Source organism: Phaenicophaeus curvirostris, chromosome 1, assembly GCF_032191515.1.
Source record: "Phaenicophaeus curvirostris isolate KB17595 chromosome 1, BPBGC_Pcur_1.0, whole genome shotgun sequence".
Taxonomy (NCBI): Eukaryota; Metazoa; Chordata; class Aves; order Cuculiformes; family Cuculidae; genus Phaenicophaeus; species Phaenicophaeus curvirostris.
This window is the reverse complement of record NC_091392.1, coordinates 61,302,066-61,324,103: the sequence shown is the minus strand read 5'-3', so window position 1 is coordinate 61,324,103 and position 22,038 is coordinate 61,302,066. Positions and strand designations below refer to the sequence as shown.

General features: G+C 39.4%; 1 protein-coding gene across 1 annotated transcript in view; it reads right to left on the bottom strand.

The window, feature by feature from the left end:
• Positions 1 to 3,852: 3,852 nt before the first annotated feature.
• The window catches only part of TXNRD1 (thioredoxin reductase 1), a 39,457-nt gene continuing 21,271 nt past the window's right edge, over positions 3,853 to 22,038 (bottom strand). The window contains exons 8-15 of the mRNA XM_069859728.1: positions 21,644 to 21,869; positions 19,405 to 19,497; positions 17,625 to 17,701; positions 15,854 to 16,010; positions 12,695 to 12,802; positions 10,709 to 10,804; positions 7,904 to 8,038; positions 3,853 to 4,535 (exon numbers count right to left, since the gene is read on the bottom strand). Coding sequence (XP_069715829.1) covers positions 4,473 to 4,535; positions 7,904 to 8,038; positions 10,709 to 10,804; positions 12,695 to 12,802; positions 15,854 to 16,010; positions 17,625 to 17,701; positions 19,405 to 19,497; positions 21,644 to 21,869 — 955 coding nt within the window. The 3' untranslated portion in view covers positions 3,853 to 4,472. The remainder of the gene's footprint in view (positions 4,536 to 7,903; positions 8,039 to 10,708; positions 10,805 to 12,694; positions 12,803 to 15,853; positions 16,011 to 17,624; positions 17,702 to 19,404; positions 19,498 to 21,643; positions 21,870 to 22,038) is intronic.

The following is a 22,038-nucleotide window of genomic DNA, read 5'->3' as shown; positions in this document are numbered from 1 at the left end:
TGGTCCTGAGCAAGGCCAGTCATGATGCTTTACCAGGGGAAGGAAAGCCTTCCCTCTCTGTCCTCGTACATAAGCCCCTGTCAGCTTACTTCATAATCTTAAGAGGTAAAAATGCTGTGTGAGAACTCCCTCAGATGAGTCTGTAACAAGGAAGATTTCATGGGAAAAGGGTGATTGAATGAAAAAGGAGCATTTGGCAAATGAAAGAAAGATCAACATAATTTTCACCAACAGAAAGAAAAAAAAACCCAGCAGACCCCTTAGTGGAGTACGGGAGCAGAGTGAGGGGTGCAAACAGGGAGGAAGGAGTCCCCAAAACTCAGTGACTCCCCAAGTCCCCGCTGGAGGTGCAGCTGACCCCTCACTGAGGTGTGACTCGCCCCTCAGCAGTGCCCTGCGGTCCCAGGCAACAGTTTCTGCTGCACAGCAAGTCCTTATGGGCGCATTGAGCCCTCACCACGTGGGGCTGAGTGAGACCTGGAGCCCACGAGCCGTGCCTTTCACCAGGAAACAATGGTGGATCAGCAGCTCATGGGCTTCTTGCCCCACAGATGCAGCTGTTTCTCTGAGCACTGGCAGTAAATCCCAAGGCACATCGTTCTGCCCATGCTGCCTCTGGGATGCCTGGCCATGAGGACTTGCAGCCTCTTATGATAAAGCCGTCCTACACCTCCAGAAGGGCAGCTTTCACCCAGCGCTGCAAGGGAGAGGAGCATCCTGCTGAAGGCACCTGGCAGTATCCTCTCCTGCTCTTCAGCAACAAGCACCTTCTGGAGCCAACTTTGGGTTCAGTCACAACATCTCAGCCTGGCAAAATGTGTGGTTCAGATCTGCTGGTTCCCACAAGCCCCGCAGGATGGGCTCAGCTTGCCATTGTGTAGACCCTCCTGCATTGTCCAGGTTTGGCTGTCTCTGGGGAGCACTCTCACGACCAAGCCCTCTGCTACTCCCCCCACAGACATCACAGCTGCTGCCCTGCACTGTACCTCCTCCTTTCCCCACCTACAACCCTTCCCGCCTCCCATGATGGCCCCATACAACACCTTCTCTGACAAATGCACAGGCCCTTGCTCCCACCTCCCTGCCGACAGCCCCCAAACCAAAACCCCACACTGATACAAACTCTGCCTCTGAGACAGAAATCTCTCAGGAACCTTTTGCTATTTTGTGCATCCAGAAAGGAGGCTAATGGTGTGGCAGATCCATTGGTGCCTTCTTTCTGGGTTTTTTTAGGTTTCATTTGTCTACAGAGGCCAAATAGGCCTTGGCAAGAAAGCAGTCTCACACCATCCCACGCAGAAGACAACTGAGCAACCAGAAAAAACAGTCATCAGAGAGAAAGGGCTTCTGAGACTTCACTGCCAGCAGAGCTGCCATCTTACCACAAACATTTATACCATATTTTGACCTGAAAGGAGTCTATCAAGTCTTACGTGAAAGATTCAGCCATCTGGCCTTCTTCACACTTCTGCATTGGCACAGTGTGCACCAGCAGCACAAAGCCACAGCTTTTCTCCTGCAGTCATCCACCAGCTGCCACGCGGCATCATGCAGCAAAGGATGTGCCGCAGCAGCACAGCCAGAGACATAATTAGCAGGCTTTACGAGTGCGAGGTCTTCCCACAAGGTACAGCAAGATGCGTGTCCTACCATGAAACTTCCAGTGCTTATGGCATCTTCAGGACACCCACCTTGTCTGAAATTGGTCTTGCCTCTCTCCACAACTAGAGTTTCCTGCACTGGGAGCCTGGGCAACCAGCAGGTCTTGAAGGAGGGAAGGCAGCACACAAGTTGGAATACAAGACTTACAGGAAAGCGAGGATTGCTCCAATGACTTACACTGAGGATAGGAGGGGTTAAAGGGCACGATCAGCTGGGGAGGGGGAGCTTACAAAAAACCACAAAACCATAATTCTTGGAGCTGTTAGTGAAACTCTACTAATTCCATGCTAAAGATCATGAAATTTGCTGTCTATATTTTTATCTGTAGTATCTCAAGTTACTATTACACTCTGGCAATAGTTCCAAAAGAACGTTTATAACTAATGAATACAAGATGAACATAAATACCATTTAACTTGCTACATTTTCTAGTACGTACTTCCAAAGCATGTATTAGCAAATGCATGTTTAATTTGATACAAGCATTCAATACTTTGCTTTGGCATTTAATACATCTTTATGTGATGCTATCATAAATATATATATATATATCATCACACATGGGTGACACAGAAATACACATCAGAAAATGTTTTCCTTCTGGAGAAAGAAAAGAAAAAGCCCTCCCGAAAAAAAAAAAAAGAAAAAAAGAAAAATCCTCCCAGTTTTAAATTTAAAGTAAAAATAAAAGTAATTAAGAACAACAACAACTCAATCGTAAGTCACTAGGGTAAAAATACACACTATTAATGATGACATGACCTGTCAGAACAGACACACATGGGTCAAATCTTGCAAAGCCAAGCTCATGCATGTCTTTATTCCCTACTGTCCAGGATCTGACTTTCTTATGTACTTGTTTGAAAATGTTGCTGCTACGCATGTGCTTAAAAATGAACAGCTATACTGCTGAGCAACTCGGGAACCTGTACTCCTGGGTTTGCAGAAGTTATACGGACAGCAGCTAGTGCAAAGAGTGGAATGTTGGTTTCCTAATTAATTGCTTAGTTTTAAGTATGCCCTTCTCATATGTTTAACATGCAAAAAAATGCACATAAAATAGACCCAACCCCTTTTTCTCAGGAAACTACCTACCTTCAAAACTCAAAAGACTGGAAAAAAATCACAGTTGGGTTTATCAAGGTGCCCTCTTCTGGTCTTTAAAAAAACACCATCTTGCTGTCACCTGGTTTCTTTGCTTGGAAGAGGAATCAACATGAGCATCTGTTTGTGCAAATATTCCATTTATTTAATAAACTAGACATAAAAATACCACCACAGAACATTCTTGATACCATACAAAATGTTAAAAATCCTTCAGTTACGCATGAGTTTATAAAAATAACTTACAACATTATTCTAGAAATCTCAGTAGAAATACATAGTTTTGTTACTAGGTAGAATTTTAGGCATAATGTGTTTTGCCCAGAGGGCTGGAGCATTTACCTCCTATTCCTACCGCACTACTAAACTCCCAAGAACCAATTAAAAAAACTAATTCAAATCTTTTTGCTAAAATAGAGGGAAATGAATTAAACTGTTCAAAAGCCACATTCATTTCCACTATGACGAGACATTTTTTACCATTTCTTGAGAAATATGTATGCAGTTTATCCAACAGAGGAGGAATATTCAAGAAAGTACATTTGTTATTTTCCACGGAAATTTCTGTTTTAAAAGTATTGTTTTCTTAATTAAATATAAACCAAAGCATACACTGAACGAAATACAGCTTTTAGGGCATACTGAGATAGACAATTTTCACTATTGGTTTTTAGAGGAGTTTGCTTGTTTGTTTTGGGGAGGAGCTTCTTCAGTTGTTATTTTTTTATTCTACAGGCCCACTAGTCTGAAGGAAAATCAAAGTGGTTCAAAGTGGCCAATTCATACCTGAGACAGTGCAGCGTACAGTAGCTCACCGTGAAAGGAATAATTTATTCAAACTGAACAAAGTTCAGAGCTGTCGGAAATATAATTCATTCCTCATTGGAATTCTGTCAGTTACAGACTGGATTAATTATAATCACGTAAGCTTCCAGATAAAGCTAAAATGATCACATCTGTGTTACACAGTTGTTACTGTCAGGGAAAAAAAAATCTACTTTTCTGTAGAACAAGGTCTTAATAAACAGTATTTTCCTTTCTCACCAAGAACAACATTTTCACAAATAATTTTCTCCAGAATAAAAAGTCAAAATGGAGACGGTTTGGAAGCCAAGAAATATAAAATTCTAGGTGGTATTAAATTATTCTATGGTATCTTCTTCCTCATGTTCAAACATGTAGATACGATTTCCCATCCGTAGGCCCATAAGCTGGTAAAACGCACGCTCGTGAGGAGATCTTGCAATTGTAGTGTTACAACCTAATGCACAGGGGCGCTATATAGTTATCTGAACTTGTGGTAATTTTCTGGAGTTTGTAAGTTCTTTGTTCAGCTAAGAAACTAGAGAGGAATAAAACTAAAAATAGTTACTGTCCAGCTGTGCTAGCAGTTCTTCCATCACTGCCCACCAGACAATGCAGGCTTCAGGCTATGATTTCATGAAAGCATTTGTTAAATGCCCTGCTAAGCAACAGCTCAATAGTCAATATTCCCATTGCATTGCTAATTGCCAGCCAATCACCGCAAGTGACTGATTCCCAGAGTGCTCTTCTCCTTAGCATGAGGGAATGCTCTGGTTAAGATCCACACCTTCCTGCAGATGACCAAGGATGGCTCTTCCCCAAGCCTTTCTTCCAAATTGCACAAGTCAGCCACTGCAATGAAAGTCAGTCTCTGGCAATAACAAGAATGGGGGTCTTTAACCTCAGCATCCAGACAGAAGGGTATTTTCACCAGAACGCTTAGTCACGGACAGAGTGGTGAATATCTTAAAAGAAAGAAAAAAAGGCAAATTTTAGTATGGTTAGAATGAATTTTCTCTTCTATAAGACCAACCTGGGCATAATGCTCAAAACCACAGTAATTTCTTAAAGTAACAAAATAATAAAATACATTTTAAATCCTTACCACTAAATAGCACCCACATATACAAATACCCTTTGTTCTCTTCATTTACTTGATGGTCTTCCTCTTAACAGTGGAAAGGAAAGAATCAAGGAAATCACACTGCTTTCTACCACCTTTGTCTTAGTGCTCTTAAGTTTTTACAGCAGGAACAAACTCAGCAATAATAAAGTCTGGTCTGTACAGCTAATGAATACATGTATTTATGGCTCAAGGATAACTTCTTTGTTTGGAAAGTGAAGTTAACTCAACGCTACGGCATTTGGAGAGAACATAAATTTTGCCTCTGTACCTTTCTAGATATTACAGAAATGTGGAACCGATTGCTGATGTTGTTTATGTCTGAGATTTGTATCCTGTGGACAATAGCTATGAAACAGTAAATCTAGTCTTAATCTAGTCCATTCTTTACTGCTTTCAAGACACATTAAAGAAAACATTTTCAAGAATCATCGCAAAATTAAAATATATCAAAATTCAAGAAGAAAAATTCTAAAAACCTTGTTTAATGTTAGATCTTTACTATGCAAATAATTGCATAGTTTTGCATAGACATAATACAGAAAGGAAAACAGGAAATCAAATCCACTTCTATCTAAATGGTTCAAAGTTGCAATAATTATCTATCATCAAAGCTATCTCACAGGAAGAATAAACTTAGCACAGAATAAAGTATATCCACATCTCAGTTATGCAAATAACACTGAAGTATCTAAAGATAATGGGGATCTGAAAACCCTACAGTTCTCTAAGCAGAAGCTTTGCTGCATTAAGGCTGCTAGCAGCTCTTCAGAGAACATCAATAAATGATCTCTCTTCCACTTTCTATAAGCACGTAAAGCATTATGCACAAATCAGGAAGACAAATGCATGTCTAATGTATACGGCAAAAGAACAGCAATACATTTAAACTATAGTGCATGGCTTAAGACAGGGTTTCTAACTCTTCAGTTCTGAAGGTTCCATATAGGAATGTTTATTTATTATTATTCTGCTTTGAAACACGAAGATTTCAAAGCCTAAAATTTATCTGCTTTCTCCTTGCCCAGTTGCAAGCTCTGGGTGTGCAAGCCAGTTCCAACAGCTATGGGGACCACACAGCTCCCTAATTCCAGTAAGATAGCTGGGAGTCATTTGATAATTATTGGAAACTTGAGGTTTTTGACAGAATTTGTTAGTTACTTCAGTGAAGACAAAACCTCAGATCCAATGAAGGGAAAGCCATCATTAACTAACTTGAAGAATCATTCCAGCTTTCAGAAGAAACTTTCTCTTCATCACAAATGTCCGATTAGACACGTCTGTATTTCTAGCAGTGCTGTACAGTCTAGGCTGAGAGGTAATTCTCTGTCAGGCTGAGGTCCTACCAATCTGTGCTTACAGTTATTTGTACTCTGCCTTGCAACAAACTCCATTCAGCGTTCAGCGTTCACACTTTCTGCAGAATAAAATGCTCAAATACGAGAAGTGAAATCTGGCTCTAATTTGTAAGCAATGAGAAATGGGATGCTCAGTCTTAGAGTCTTCTTCAAGTTGAGAAATACCATGTTTCACAGGAGACTCTTAGAGCAATGAATTAGCACTAATGCCAGTGAAAACGTCAAAATCTGACTCTGCAACACTGTCCCTTTCCTGCTCGGATCAGACTTCATTCTCCTTAGTTTTTACATGGATGTAAGATAAAAATAATGCTGATATTATCCATAAATCTGTTAATCCAGATATATGCAGTCCTCAAAAATTCCAAACAATTTTTCAGCATTTTTTTAATCAAAGAGCACCATCTTGCACTTTGATTTTTGTTTACTGCTGAAGAGATTAAATTAACTAACAGGAACAAAAAAAACCCCTCCTTTTGAAGACCGGCACTAAAAATGATTGCTGTTCCCTGAAGCTTTTAAATAGTGTATTTCTCCTGAGCCAATTTCTTCCTCCCCCACTCAAACAAATATGATTATCTGAAATTACCTCCCTAAATTACGTCTAATCATCATTCTATTCTGTTTCATTTTTAGCAGCTCAGATGTCCAGAATAAATTATGACTATCATCCTCTCTTCACACTGCATATGCTAATATTCTGCTTGAGTTCACAGGTTTGAATGCCTCACTCAGAGTTCCCCCTCCACAGGGCCCCTGGTAAGATAAGGACCAGCTACCCCTCTTCAAGGGCTTCCAAGAACACCATTAGATGATAGTACAGAAAAAAACCCAACAGAATCTGTACTGCAGATGCTTTGAAGATGATTCAGATTGCTAGCAGTTCATTCCAATAACAAAGTCCATATTATATTGCTTATCAATTTGGGATCATAGAACAAGAGAAGTGGACTTCACTACTGCAGATCAACATCCTGATGCTCTCTGTATTACACTTTGTAGCTAAAAAGCTACAAAGGTGTGTGTTTAAGGCACGGGTGGACGATGTGCTAAGGAGAATGGTTTAGTGTTTGATAGGAATGGTTGGACTCGATGATCCGGTGGGTCTCTTCCAACCTGGTATTCTATGATTCTATGATTCTAACACATGCAGGTAAAACCACAGATTCTGTAAAAAGACCTACAAGTTGATATACAGTTTTTGCAGGGATCTTTAGCTCATATAAGCAATTCTAATACTACTAAAATCAGTGGAGCAACTCTGATTTACACCTGGGAGGAGTTGTCCCCCTCCACTAGAGAAAATTAAGCTCTTTAATGAAGAGAAACAGCAAGACAAACACAAGAGAAAATGGTTGTGTGGCCTCATATGCTTCACTTCAAAACTGAAGTCCTAAGGAGTAAAGAAGAGATCTTTAGAAGGGTAGAATTTAATGAAAGTAACTGTCATGTAGCTGGTCCCCTTCCATAGCAGCAGTTTATAACCTCTTTGGGGTACACATATCTAAAAAAACTAGTTTGGACAATCACTTAAGCAGAAGCAGCATTTGAAGCCTTCATAAAAACATCTTGGAGTGGGAGGAAAATTCTGTACTTCCCAGTAGAGGGAGCACTGGATTAGGAAAGATCATAAACATTTCACAAATTAAGATTAAAAAAAAATAATCCCAGATTAAATTTAAACATTACAATTTATAAATATTCAATACAGATAATTTCCTGTCCTTCCCTCCCTCCTACATTCTCCCGAATTCTGACCTCTTTAGGAGAGCTCCGCTGTTCTATTCAGATTCCCAACACTCATCCCAGAAAGCTATGAAAGCTGAGATACAAGGTGACTTCACATACAAACCTCTGCACAGACAGGATGAATGCCAATGGTATTGTCCAGCTGTTCTTTTGTCAACCCACACTTAATAGCAGCTGCAAATCCTTGGGTGACTTCTCCAGCATTTGGACCAAGGACATGGAAACCAATGACTCTCTCCTAAATACCAAAGGCAATGAAATACAATCACAGTTACGCGTTCAGTTCTTTTTAGATAACATGTAAGATTTTCTTACTCAGAGTATATAATTTCAACAGTTCACAAAGCATACCACAAATTAATGTAACTACCATTAGCACCAACAGATGGGAGATTACGGGTATAATTTCATTCTCTCTACATTTTTGGAGACTGAATTAGGAACTTTTGTAGAAAAGATACAACTATGAATTCGAGAATCGGCTTCCTCACAAAGTTTTGTGCAGGAGTCCTCTGCTTACATCAACAGCGTACAAATTTAACACACACCATAATCTATGCTTGATAATGGTGTACGTCCAAATTGCAAATATGCATTTAAATGTTATTCAGACAAGCTATTACACTTGTTCCACCAGACTGCTTGCCTAAGTAAAGATGAGCACCTTGCACAAAGGTCTCCAACATCAGGGCCTATGCTGGCTTCATACAACATGAGTATCTATTGAAGAAATTTCAGGTTGTTGGAATGGGTCCAGAGGAGGGCTACAAAGATGATCAAAGGGCTGGAGCACCTCCCATATGAGGACAAGCTGAGAGAGTTGGGCTTGTTCAGCCTGCAGAAGGCTCCAAGGAGACCTTATAGCAACCTTTCACTACTTGAAGGGGCTACTGGAAAGCTGGGGAGGAGCTGTTTACAAAGGTTTGTAGTGATAGGACGAGGGGCAATGGGTATAAATTGGAGAGGGGAAGATTTAGACTAGACATAAGGAAGAATTTCTTCACTCTGAGGGTGAGGCACTGGCCCAGGTTGCTCAGGGAAGCTGTGGCTGCCCCATCCCTGGAGGTGTTCAAGGCCAGGTTGGATGGGGCTCTGAGCAGCCTGATCTAGTGGGAAGTGTCCCTGCCCATGGCAGGGGGGTTGGAGCTGGATGATAACTTTAAGGTCCCTTCCAACCTGAAGTATTCTATGATTCTGTGACAGTTGCTAACAGGGCCACAAGCCAAAGTTCTGGCTAACCAGATGTGGCAAGAAGTGTATTGTAACTAAACTGACACCTACTCTTGTTGCAGTGTTTCCTGCCATGGAGAGAGAATTGGGAGAGGCTGGCAAAATTAATGGGAAGGCATCCAGTTTACAAGGATGACACTGTTACTTCACACTTCTCACATCTATACGACTGTTCAATTGCAAAGTAACTCAAAATGCACATATATCCCCAGCAAACAGAACAAGCTGGATTGACTCAACCTGCTTTTTTTCTTAAAGAAAAGCTTGCTTCTCACAGAAAAGCAAGTTTTCTTCAGCAAATACCAACTGCTGTGAGCTTCAGTGGCTTTCAGGGGATTAACTGCATTTTGCTGAGCATTTGCCCAGTTGGGTATCAGAAGTTATTTGCTACTCCCGCTAAATAGAAGCATATATAAGGGAGTGTGGATACTCACTACACTGGAAGGTTATTTTTCTTTCATAACTCTTGAGGACTGGTATTTACCACAGGGTTTATTTAAGTAAGAAAAGCTATAATTAGGCAATGGCTAAAATGGAATCATAGTTATTTTCCTTTAAAAATATGTGCATACCTAAAAATAAAACCATAGTAAAACCATGGGGTAACTACAGTTTTAAATAGTTACTGAACAAATTTGTAATTGAGGCTAACTTTCAGCTCTAACTCTAGATGTTTAAACACGTTCCCCATTTGCAGGACAAGAAATGGAAACAAATCAATGGAACTCTTTAAAATCACCATTGAGCGTTTTCATTTTCTTAAGTAACTTTGGATTAGGAACATAACCATGGGTTCCGAAATAGCTTCCACACTAGGGCAAACTTCTCCAGGAAGAAGAGATGGGCAAAATCAGCCAGGTTTTCAATTTTTACAATACAGTGACGTAATGCCTAGAAAGACTGCAGTAAGATAAATCTTTCACTGATGATAAAAGAAAACAAAGTAGCTCCAAAATTTTATTAGGACTGATAACATCATGCCACTACACATCTTTATAACCTATTATTTTTCATAATAATTCATATTTTTAAAATCAACTACATTCTTATGATTATGACCATTCAGAGGAGGGCATACCAATTCTTTTTACCAACTAATAATTATGCTTGTGCTTCAGCAGGTACTGCACATTTCCACAGCCAGGAAGTTTTAACCTGGTGCAAGGATAATCCTGGCATTATCACCCTAAATGAGATTTGTGCAGGCAAGATATCTTAATCCTGTTAGAACGCGCTCAAGAGTTTTACAGACACGTGGATTTGCAGAGGTTACAAGTTTTGATGGTTTTCGATTGGCCTCAATTTCAGAAAGAAGAATCTCCAGGAAAAGAATGTCCCAGATTGGGGAGGGGAGAATAAAATAAACACATAAGACGTCTAATAATTCTTATACGCATTGATTTGTTCACTTTTCAAAGTTAATGCACACTCTTAAAGATCTCTACTTATTTGACACATATGAAATATCTTTTACCAATAGCAATGACAGAATTTTCTACTTTACTGAGGGTCATTTCTGTATAAGTAGAACTATTGTATCGCTATTAGCATTTATTAAATTTCAAAATGCAGAAAAAAAATAATTCATTTTTAACTTGTTAAATTTATAGTTGTGGTATAAACGGTTCCTATAGCAAACATATGTCTGCTGTTTTCCCTGAAGGAAAGACGTACTTACGTTATCTTGAATATTGCAAATTATCTTCGCATAGCATTTGTTGTTGTCTCTGGATGGCACAGTCCATTCCAGGGGCCAGAAATGACTGTGGTACACCTGGAAATATAACACAGGGTAAAAAAAAAAAACAAAATTTGTATAATTTCACAACAGAGAGCACAATCTCCCAAGACCTGCCAAATTATCTTAAATTTGCCTCTCTACTTCCAAACGTGGAGCTTTACTACTGACTGCAATTGCTTTTAGAAATCACACATGTAAAAACTTTCAACAATTGTGATGCAGCACAAGGATGAACTGTTAACTAATAACTCTTCATTAGCAATCAGCCACGCACAGAGAATTTGGAATACTTGAAATCAGAGTGAAACTCTTTTCCCTTGATGAATGCCAAAGAAGGAGACTCTACAAAACAGGGTCTAGCATCACCCAATAATTAAAGCACAATAAGCTGTAAGTGTATTACACTGGATCTAGACAGGATGAAGGCAAAGATATTTCTCAGAGCAGAAAAAGCGAAGAAACAGCCTCAGAGTCTGGGCTTAGGAGAGAGGAGGGTGTGCTTTTCGCACGTTCTCTTAGATTACATGTAACTGCAATAAGGATAGAACACTAAAAAAAGAGAATAAACCGCAAACCACATTTTCCTGTCTGCTCCAGCCAGCGTCACTGGACAGATTCCCAACTGCAGACAAGGTTGCTCTCCCACCTGTCATTCAGAAAATGACAGGGTGTTTTGAGGCACAGACACAGACCTCTCAACGGCTCCTAGTACAAGCTAACTTCAAAGTGATGAGCATTTGAAAGCAGCTTTTAATTGACCATAGCTCAGTAAAAATATGTCCCTTCACAAACTAGGCTAGACGGCTGAGTTTTTTTCCATCTTAATGGGGTTACAAAGCATTTATAAGCATCACTATCTGAAACTGAAATTTAACAGGTCTGAATGACAGATGCAACTCAATAACCCCTCTGAAGCTCACAAAAGCCAATATAGAGAGATGATGGAGAGGTCAGAATAAACAAAATTAGGACTTAGTCACAGTACAAATGCTTCTGGATTTATACTTTTAAAAATCACTTAGAAAACGAAAGAGCATTCTCCATAAAGAAGGGCCCCTTGTTACATACGTAACAGCAAGGATTTGACTCAATAACAAAAAATTGACTGTGTATATACAAACTCTGCAGAGAGAATAGAATTTAAACACCTGCCCTGTAATCAGATTAACAGTACTTGACATGCTGCCATTCTAAGTCATATTTACTTCTTTTCTTGAGAATCCAAGTAAAAAAATATAACTGGCAAAGCCAAGAGGAAGACAAGTTCTCAGCTAATGAGCCACCGCTTATCTGATTATTTCCCTAAATAATGCTCCTCAGGTGATCTTCATGGGACACAGAAATTCAGTTTAATGTCAGAGTCCCTCCCCTCATGCTTTCTGTAATGCAGTTTTTACAGCATTTTGTAAGAACAGCCTTAGGCACTAAGTGCTTACACATGTCTAATTTCACTCTTGACTAGCAATCCCAGTGACTGAAAAGAGATCACTCACGTGAATCACTCACAATTAAGCGCGTACTTTCTTGCACAGTCAAAATAAACAGGAAAAATGAGCAAGGAATTTGCCACACTGTAGCTACAAAAAGCTCCAGTTTGAGATGAAAGCTGATATCTTGCTTCCAATATAAAACCAGCTTGAGTTCATGCTGAAGTATTTGCAGACACAAAGAAACCTTTTTTTTTGAAACCAAATATTCCACCTTTGAGCCATATTTGCCAAAAATAGAACATACTTGCAACTACAGCTATCGGAGTTGGGGACTATTTTTGTAACAAGTCTAGGAACTGCCAAGGAACACAAAATGTGCCTAGTCACCTCCAGCCCTTACATCAGAATGCAAAATGCTGTTTTAATTGACTCTTAACATTATTTTAAATTACAAATTGGCAACTTAAAATCAAGATGAAACCAAGGCATTTACCTCGATGTTTTCCTCTCCAAACTTCTCCACCGCAGCCTCCTCAGAATATCCACAGGCTCCATACTCCAAAGGAGTGAATACAGTGGTTGGAACATTCACATAGTCACACTGTGTGGCATTCAAGACAAATAAAAAACCACACAACATCAGTAACAAAATCAGCATTATAGGTAAAAATTCAGCAGTATGAAATTCAGAGAAGAAGAACAATTGGATTATTCACAATTCTGAAAGCTACTTTCTTTTTCAATAAAAAAATTCATTTTAAATTAAACTACAGTTTTGGTGTTCTCCCTCTCAGAGGCGTTAACTACAGCAAGAACAGAAAGACAAACTTAAAGCCACACTAACATTAACATGCATAGAGTAAAAGGAAACTCAGTGTATGGTTTTAAAAATGTACCAGACCCTGTAGACTGTTTAAGTGCCTCTACGAAGCATGCTACTTTTAGCTGGGAATGCTGCAAAGACAAGATCACTATCAAAACCCATCATCTTTTTTTATCAATTGTGGCCAAGGCAATGCCAAAGTACCAGACTCACGAACTGCAGACATTTGAGGGGATGGCTACAAACTGGAGCTTATACTGTGCGCCTAATCACACACTAGGAGAGACCAACACTGACCCGTGACTTCACTGGAGCTTTAAAGTGTTCTAGAGGCTCCCTCTCTGGGTCTGACCACCCTCACTGTAAGCTACTTTTTTCCTAATGTTTAAATGGAATTTTCCTGTCCATCAGTTTGAATCCACTGCTTTCTGTCCTTGCACTTTATAATGCTGAAAAGAGCCTGGCTCCATCTTCTTTACTCTCTTGCCATCAGGTATTAAAAGACATTGATAGAAGAGCCCCCCAAGTCATCTCTTCTACAGGGTATAAAAATTTCCAGCTGTCTCTGCCTCTCCTCATGTGCCAGATAGCGAATCACAGAACCATAGAATCACCAGATTTGAAAAGACCTCGTAGACCATCAAGTCCAACCACTCCTACCTGCCACTAAACCATGTCCCTGAGCACCTCATCTCCCCATCTTTTAAATACCTCCAGGTATACAGAATATAGACATTGAATAGAATATAGACATAGAATATGGACAGATGCTCCAGTCCCTTAGTTATAGTCATAACCCTTTACTGGACTTGCCCTGTCCTTCTCGTACTAGAGAGCCCAAAACTGGACACAAAATCCAAACCTGTCTAACCAGAGCTAAGTGGAGAGGAAAAGGCTACTTCCTTCCACTTGCTGGCAAATGCACTGCCAGACGCACTTGCAGGATGCAGCCCAGGACGTCACTGGCCTTTGCCATGAGGACACATTGCTGGCTCAGGGTCAAGATGTCCTTCAGATCCCCTAAGGCTTTCACTGCACAGCTGCTTTCCAGCTGGTAGGTCCCCAGACTGCACTGGTGCATGGGGTTACATCTCCCCAGGCCAGAACTTTGCACTTCTTGATGAACTCTGTGAGATTCCTATCAGCCCATTTCTCCAGCCTAACAAGGTCCTTCTGAGTGACAGCACAACCATCAGGAGCATCAGTCACTTCCCTCTAGTTTTGTATCATCTGCAGACTTGCTGAAGGTGCACTGTCTCATCATCTAGATCATTAATGAAGATGAACAGTACTGGACCAAGTATCCGGCTCTGTGTCACACCATTAGTGACCAGTTCTCCAGCTGGTCTTTGCAACACTTGTCACAGCTCTTTAAGCCTAGCAGTTAAGTCAGTTTTCAGTCCACCTCACTGTCCACTTATCCAGATTTTATATATACTTCATTTTTCTATGAGAATGTTACAGGAAACAGTGTCAAAAGCCTTTACTACAGTTAAAGCAAACAGCATCCACTGCTCTCCCTGTATTCACCAAATCTGCCATGGCAGACCAGCAGGCTGGTCTGTTCCATTTAATTACTGGTAATTTTAAATTCTACAGATTTCAGTACTAATGAATTTCCTTCGTGACTGGGGATCAACTAAGATGCTGTTTACCATTCTTTCACCACCTATCCATAACACTTCATTATGTTTCATAAAATCACCCTTGCCAATTTGTAACTGCAGTGTAACCCAGGATCCCATCTAAGTAGTTACTTATTTATTGGATTCACTGAAAGAGATGATGCTTTCTTTGGCAACCTAAGGATTTTCATACCCAGAGAGACAGTTATCTGACATCAAATGTAAATTAAGACATATTCATAGCATTGCGACAAAAAAAGCCATTCTGGCTCCAGCTATGGTTTTCTCAAGATTTATCCGGCCTATGTAATAACATTATGCACATTGATTCACGATTCTGTTAGTGCAATACCTGCCAACCTAAAACAAACATCTCAGTCAAGCTCTAAACCTGACTGACAGCTGGACTTGATAAGAATACGGCAGGCTCTGAAAGAGAAAAACCTTTATGCTTATGCCCTATGGTTATGAAGGTGAGACAAGCACCCATATTAATGGTGTTTAGGTAACATTCTTGAAAGGCACTCTGCCTTCCTCCTGTTTTAAAGATAAGGTGTAAATGAGTACCCATGTTACTCCTATTTGGACTAGTATAACTTGACTAAAACCTACAGCTGCAACAGTGTGAAAAATAAACACGGAATTGATTAAATCAACATATCAGATATAAGCACACGCTGACTTACTGGTAGCTCAGATCTTCCTCTGTGTCTGTATCCAATAATAAGCAGAATTATGCATTACATTGAAAACATACAAATGAGAGGTGAAAAAAATAGCTGAAAATGAAAAGCATCACAACCCCCTTTTACACTCTATTTAGGGACTGCAGGTAGATTTAGTAAACTGCTATAAATTAGAGTTAAAGCATTTAATGGAATAGGTATGATTGCTGACTTTTAGGGAAGGTGGTAGAGTTAAAAACAAGTTACATATCTCAGTTAATTTTATCATCATTGCACTCTGAGAGAGAAATAAAACCTCTTAATAGGAAAAAGAAAGACTAGTGCTTAATCCGTAAGGTATTAACTTCATCCTACACAATTAGCAGAACATATCCACAGTAATATCTTTGCAAGGAGGAAATTAAAGTGATCAGCAAAACTAATCCATAAAAGCCTACAGTCTTCCATTAACGAGCAGACTTGCACTTGACACTTAAAAGCAGAGCAAAGACAGTATTTTGTGGCAATTCATTCTTTACCTTCCTGGTGGCCCCAGCATAAAGTCTTCGGACTAACAGTCTTCCTGCCTGGATTGCCACTGGTGTGAGTTCCAGTTTGTCCTGCAGTATATCTCCAATAGCATAGATATACGGCACGTTTGTTTGCTCCTCATCGTTGACAGGAATCTTTCCTGTTCTGCAATTTGAGTTAACAAGAAGAAAGATCTAAGCGTTCTGTTGTGAAGACTGGAAGTGTAAATAACTGTGCAGGAGTTAGGTCCTTTAGCTCTGAGAGAAAGACATAGTTTTAAAGCATGAGGGAAAGAATTAATATTCATAATATTACAATATTGGGCAAGAATACAAAGTAGTGCAATTTAACTAATACTACAGGAAATTACAGACTGGATAAAAAGGTAGCCCATGAAGTTGAATCAATTTACAGTGAGGCATAAATCTTTTCGTCAAACATCCTCTACTACCAACCAAGCTGGGTACTGGCAACCTTGAAGAATGACAGGAAGAGACATTCACCCACTCAGGCTGTAGGACAAAAGAATTCCTCCACGACTGAAATTCCAGTCCAGTGGCTGAAGTAGTTTCTACAGATTTACCCTTCAGGCTTCTACACAGAGACAGGAGAAGCTGTTACACACTCTTCTTAAGGGACAGCCCAAGTGTACTGAGCTAATGAAAGTTTTTAATTATTAATATTTCCCACTTCATTAATAAATTAGATGGTGCAGCAATCACTGCAGGAAACATGCAATAGGGAAACCCCAGACAGGCACAGAAACAGTCACACAGTTACTTGAGGGATCAGTGGCAATTCTCATATTAAAATCCAACTTCCTCAATTTCGCTTGTTAACAAATATACAGTTTATGCTAACAATGTTATAGTTCGCTCTATTAAACTAGTAATAAGTGTCCTGATGTCAGAAAGATGTGTACTGTTCTACAAGACAACGTGGGTCTGCCAGTTTTGAGTGGACCAAAATTTCCACTTACCTAGAACATCTCTGCAATCCCTTTCAGCAATGCCAGTCGCTGCATTCATACGTAAGCTGCCCTCTGCACTGTTTTTCCACAGACTACTAAGTCATGTCCCTGTGTCCTTTCTTCAAGGGGAACATCATCTAGGCCCCATACACCTTGAAGACGTTTCAGTTACCAATACTGAAAACGGTACCAATAGTTCCACTCCCTGGTGCAACAACCCCATTACATTAAACATGTAATGCTCCTCTACAGGCGACCTATTGTTCCCAAGGGTTTCTTGAAGGCAAGAAATAAACTTGCTCAAAACCTAAAACACATCACTAACTCCAACTGTGAATTTAAGGAAAGCTACTTTGACCTTATTTTTAAAAATAAACACACAGTAGCATTTACATTAAAAACCTAAGCAAAACCCACCACACTAATAGCTTTTACAAACAAACAGATCCCTGCTCTCCCCAGGAGGTTGCAGAGAGGAAAAAATAAGTGGATGGGAATAAGAACACAAAGAACAACCGACATGCTAGAAAGCCCAGTTACTGGAAGAAGCTGAGACTGATCTGTGAACCTAGACAGAATGGAACACTTGTGACTTTCAGCATTTAGGAACTCACATTTCAGTATCAAGAAAGCAAACGTGGCAGTACTATAGGAGAAAATGCAGCAATCTACTGCACAGTCTCCTATCCAAGCACATGGAAACTGGAAACCATCTTTTCCTTAAAATGTTTGAATGTCTGTGAGCCACTACCAGTACAACAGTAAACGGCAAGCTCACTAGCCAGGGCTGTACAGACATCTGTCCTTACTTTTCATTGATCTTCACTCCAACTTTGTCTAAACCAATGTTTCTTGTGCATGCATCTCTTCCGATTGCTAGCAGCACCTGCAAAACAGCAATGCACATTAAAGACTTTTTAAAACCTCAAAAGTGCATCTGCATATGGTCATCTATTATTTTGATTATATACTAAGGATTAGTCACTAAAGCTTGGTCACATTAAGATGAACACGCTTGTTTATCCATTGTACGTTCACAGACCTCATGACAAGTCACGCCATCACTATGACCTAACAATACCAGGTTTAATTGATAGGAATAAATACAGTCAAGAAGCTTTCCCTGTAAAAATACCTCAAAAGTATTCTAAACAAACTGGTTAGGGTCAGATCTTTTACTTTATTTCCTTGCATTTTTATACTAAAGTGCTATACTATATCCCTACCAGAGCAGATGACCCTGAAATGTTCCACAAGGAAAGGGTTCTTCAAGGAAGCAAACTCAGATGCTTAGGCAAATAAAAAGACAATAAAATTAACTTTTTTATTTTTAATCAGAAAACATCATTTACTTTTATAGGCTCTCGGCCAAGTCATGCCAAAAAAGATTAGTTGTTGAATATAATGTGTTTGAACATTTGTTCAGAATGATGGACAGACTAGGCCAAATTCTTACCCATCCCATCAACTTGGCTACCTTAACAAGCAGAACAAGTTCCAGCCTATACTAACACAAGGAAAAGAGCTATGTGCTTTGCAGTCTCGGAGAACTGCTCAGGTAACCGCACAATGCTTCTCATTTGACAACTATGAAGGAGTGAGATCTACTTCAAGCCTCACACCAGGTCTTCAGAGACAAAAGTCTTAAAACTCATCACACGCAGCTCAGCTTCTAGGACTGACAGCACTGCAGTGAAAGGTAGAGTAGCAATTAGAAATCAGAAGTTCCTTTAATGAAAAGATGGCGCTGATTTGCTAGCTAAAAAGCTTTCATTACTATGGACCAGGACAAACAGTACTGCAACACTACGCAACAACGCTGCTGTTAGCATTAAAACTTTCTCATAATATTATCCCTCAGATGCAGAGGCATGTCCTTGTTATGGGATGACAGATGCACTACAAAGGTAAATGAAGCCACAGTTATTTGCAGTCTAAAATCCCAGGCTGGCAAACACTTGTCTTCACATATTCTGTATAGTTCCAAATACTTAGCTCACAATTATTTTTGTTCTACTTTCAGCATCAAGACCTAGGAAAATAAATGGCGTGAGCAGGGATGGAAACAGTCAATCAAACACATAATGGAACACCTGCACACTGTAATTTTACTGTTTTAAGGGTGTAATGCAATTCTCTGACTGACCTGCGCATACTGTTAGCTGGTTCTGTAAAAATGCTACAACAGGTCTTGAAAAGGCATGACACCTGTTTGTTTAGCTCTTGCACAGACCACTCTTTTGGGCTAATTCCAGAACATGCTTTAGTTACAATGAAAGCTATTACAAATCATTACTTATAGTTTATGACAAATATCCCACCAGGGAAAAATCCTGCAACCAGTTGCACATGATCAAGTTCTGCTACATCCCTAAGCTACGAAACAGGCTTTGGAACTATCCAGGTGATCACAGGCCTGATGCCCATGGATTCTGGAACTTTTGTCACATTAATTACCTGTTGATTGCACACAATGTAATGATTAAAAATAATTTTTACAAAATCTATACTATGGATAAAAAAACTCCAAAATCTTAACATTAAATGGAAGCTTATTGCACACTCCTTATGTATGTAGACAGGACTCACAGTATTGTATTCCCCTTCAATTATTTGGTTCCCCTTTGTGGACTTCGCTGTAACTTTCAATCTTCCAGGAGTTCCTTCCTCAATCTGCTCAACCTACAATATCGGAGGGAAAAAAACCCAAAACTGGTTTAGTTTCAAATAAAGATATTCAAATGTATTTTTGTTCCACCACACATACCATCATTGAAAATGAGCACTTAACCATGACCTAACATTCAATTCATTCTGAAGATATTTTCACCTTTCTTTAGATTTGTGATTACTTCCCTGGGCAGCCTGTGACAATGCCTCACCACTCTTTCATTAAAGAAATTTTTCCTAATATCCAACCTAAACCTCCCCTAGTGAGACTTGAGGCAATTTTCTCTTGTCCTAACACAAATGAACAAGTGAATGGGCTTCGAAGCTACACAGGTGGATTCTCTTTTGTCCTCATTCATGTTCACTGGACTGCAAGGAGAGGACTGGATATACTCAGCTACAGTCCTTCCCTTGCCCTCCCCAGAACAGCAAGGCACCCAGCTGCTTCTCACAACTAGCTGTACATACAACAGATGTGTACATGTGCAACACAACTTAATTCTGTGAAATTTTTAGTGTACACTCTACAGAAGAAAAAGTGTTTTTCAACAGCTGCCCTAGTTCCTACTTCATATTCAGCAACTTAAGACAGAAAAAGCAACATTTCTGATGAAGTTCTCTTCCCCTTTGATTTAAAAACACCCAAACCATCTTTGCCACTCTACCAGCTTTAAAGGATCACTACATTAAATCACTTCTATTCAAAGGCAGCATTATTTATAATAATTCCTCTTCTCTCTTCAAACATTCCAATGAAGCATTTTAATAAGCACAACATGCAAAACTTCAAAAATAATGTTTGAAAGAGATGAGAAGACCTGCTAAAAACATACCCAGCAATTTAAGGATATGCTGAACTAAAACCAGGGCCAAATAGTTTATTCCCATTGAAATAAAAGACATGTACTGATGGGACAAGGCAAAATAAATAAAGTGCATTTTGTGATTAAGGTGATGGACTCCCCCTTGCAGGATGCATTTGACACTTGCCATTTAGTTGAAATGACCTGATTCTTATAAAATCAGCTTCCTTCTTTCCTACCCCCAAGAAGAATCTACAAAAAGCTACATCTGAAACAAGCTACATGATCAATGCTGCTTTTCATACAAGATGGGTTTTCTACAACACAAACGTGCAAGGTTCCTCAAAACGTCCACTTTGATGTCTCACAGCAAAGCTCTTACACTCTGTGAGAAGGGGTCAGATCCACAGCATAGTAACTGGCAAGAGCTGCTCTCGATATTGCCAAGGGTGAAAATGAACAGTCTTCACTCAATTTAAATGCAAATCTCCAAAGAGTTAACATGCTGGCTTAACACCAAATTGAACACAGCTTAATACACTATTTCCTATTTCATGATAATTAAGCACTAAGTATTGCAAAAAAAACATTAAGAAAAATACTATTCATACCCTCTGAAATCTTTGACAAGGCAGTTTTACATTAGAAATGCTCCAGAGCCTATCTAACCTGCTTTTCAACCTGAATTTATCTATAAATGTACATAACTAGCTGCACAAGTAACCCCACTGAATTTAAAAAAAAAAAAAAAACAAACCACAAACCCAAAAACCCCCAAAATAACCAACTGAGCAAGTATTTAAGGACTCTGAAAAGTAAAGGATATAGACGGATACTTATAAAGCCCATTTACTTTTCTGGTCCACTGGTCCTGGGCACATAAGCAGTATTTGCTTGCCAAGAATTTGAGAACTGGCAATTAAAAACATGACTATTTGTGATGCACTGGCCCTGATCTTACAGAAAATTATATATCTTTAATGAAGAGTCTGGAAGAAGTTTCACAGATTTCAGGACAACTGCTGAATTTAAGTATATCCAACATTCGCAGGACCAGGATCAGTAGGATTAACAACATTTTTAAAGCAACATATACTAACCCATCTAATTCTGATAAAGACAACGAATTCTGGAATCTCATATGATTTTAACACTAAGAACTAAATTGTACTTTTCAGTTATGTTAAGATACAGGGACTTATCCAGTTTAAAACAAAAAGAATTAACCCATACTATATCATAGCAGATTCTGTATTGCAAATTTAACTTTTGCATTCACTATAATAATTTAAATCTTAAAACATTATGATAGGTATATTGCAACCAATTGCAGTCATGTAGCACTTTGAGCCTACCTTGATTGGCACAAACTCCCTAATAAAGCTGATTCCATGTTCCTCCATATATTCGCCGATTTTTTTCGCAATATCCTGGTCAAATCCTCTTAAGAGAATGGATCTCACCATTACAGTGACATCTAACCCAAGACCTGCAAGAAATCCTGCACATTCCAAGGCAACATACGAAGCTCCAACCACCAGGGTTTTCCCTGGACAGTAAGGCAGAGAGAAAAGATCATCACTGGTTAAAAAAAAAAAAGAGAAAAGAAAAGCAAGTTAGAGACAACCAGAAGAATGTATCCTGTTTTGTAATTATCTAATTACTTCTGACAGTGGGCTGTGGCAAGCACTAACAAAACACAGCAACTTATTTTTTTGGGAATTCAACTGGAATACAAGATCAGTACACA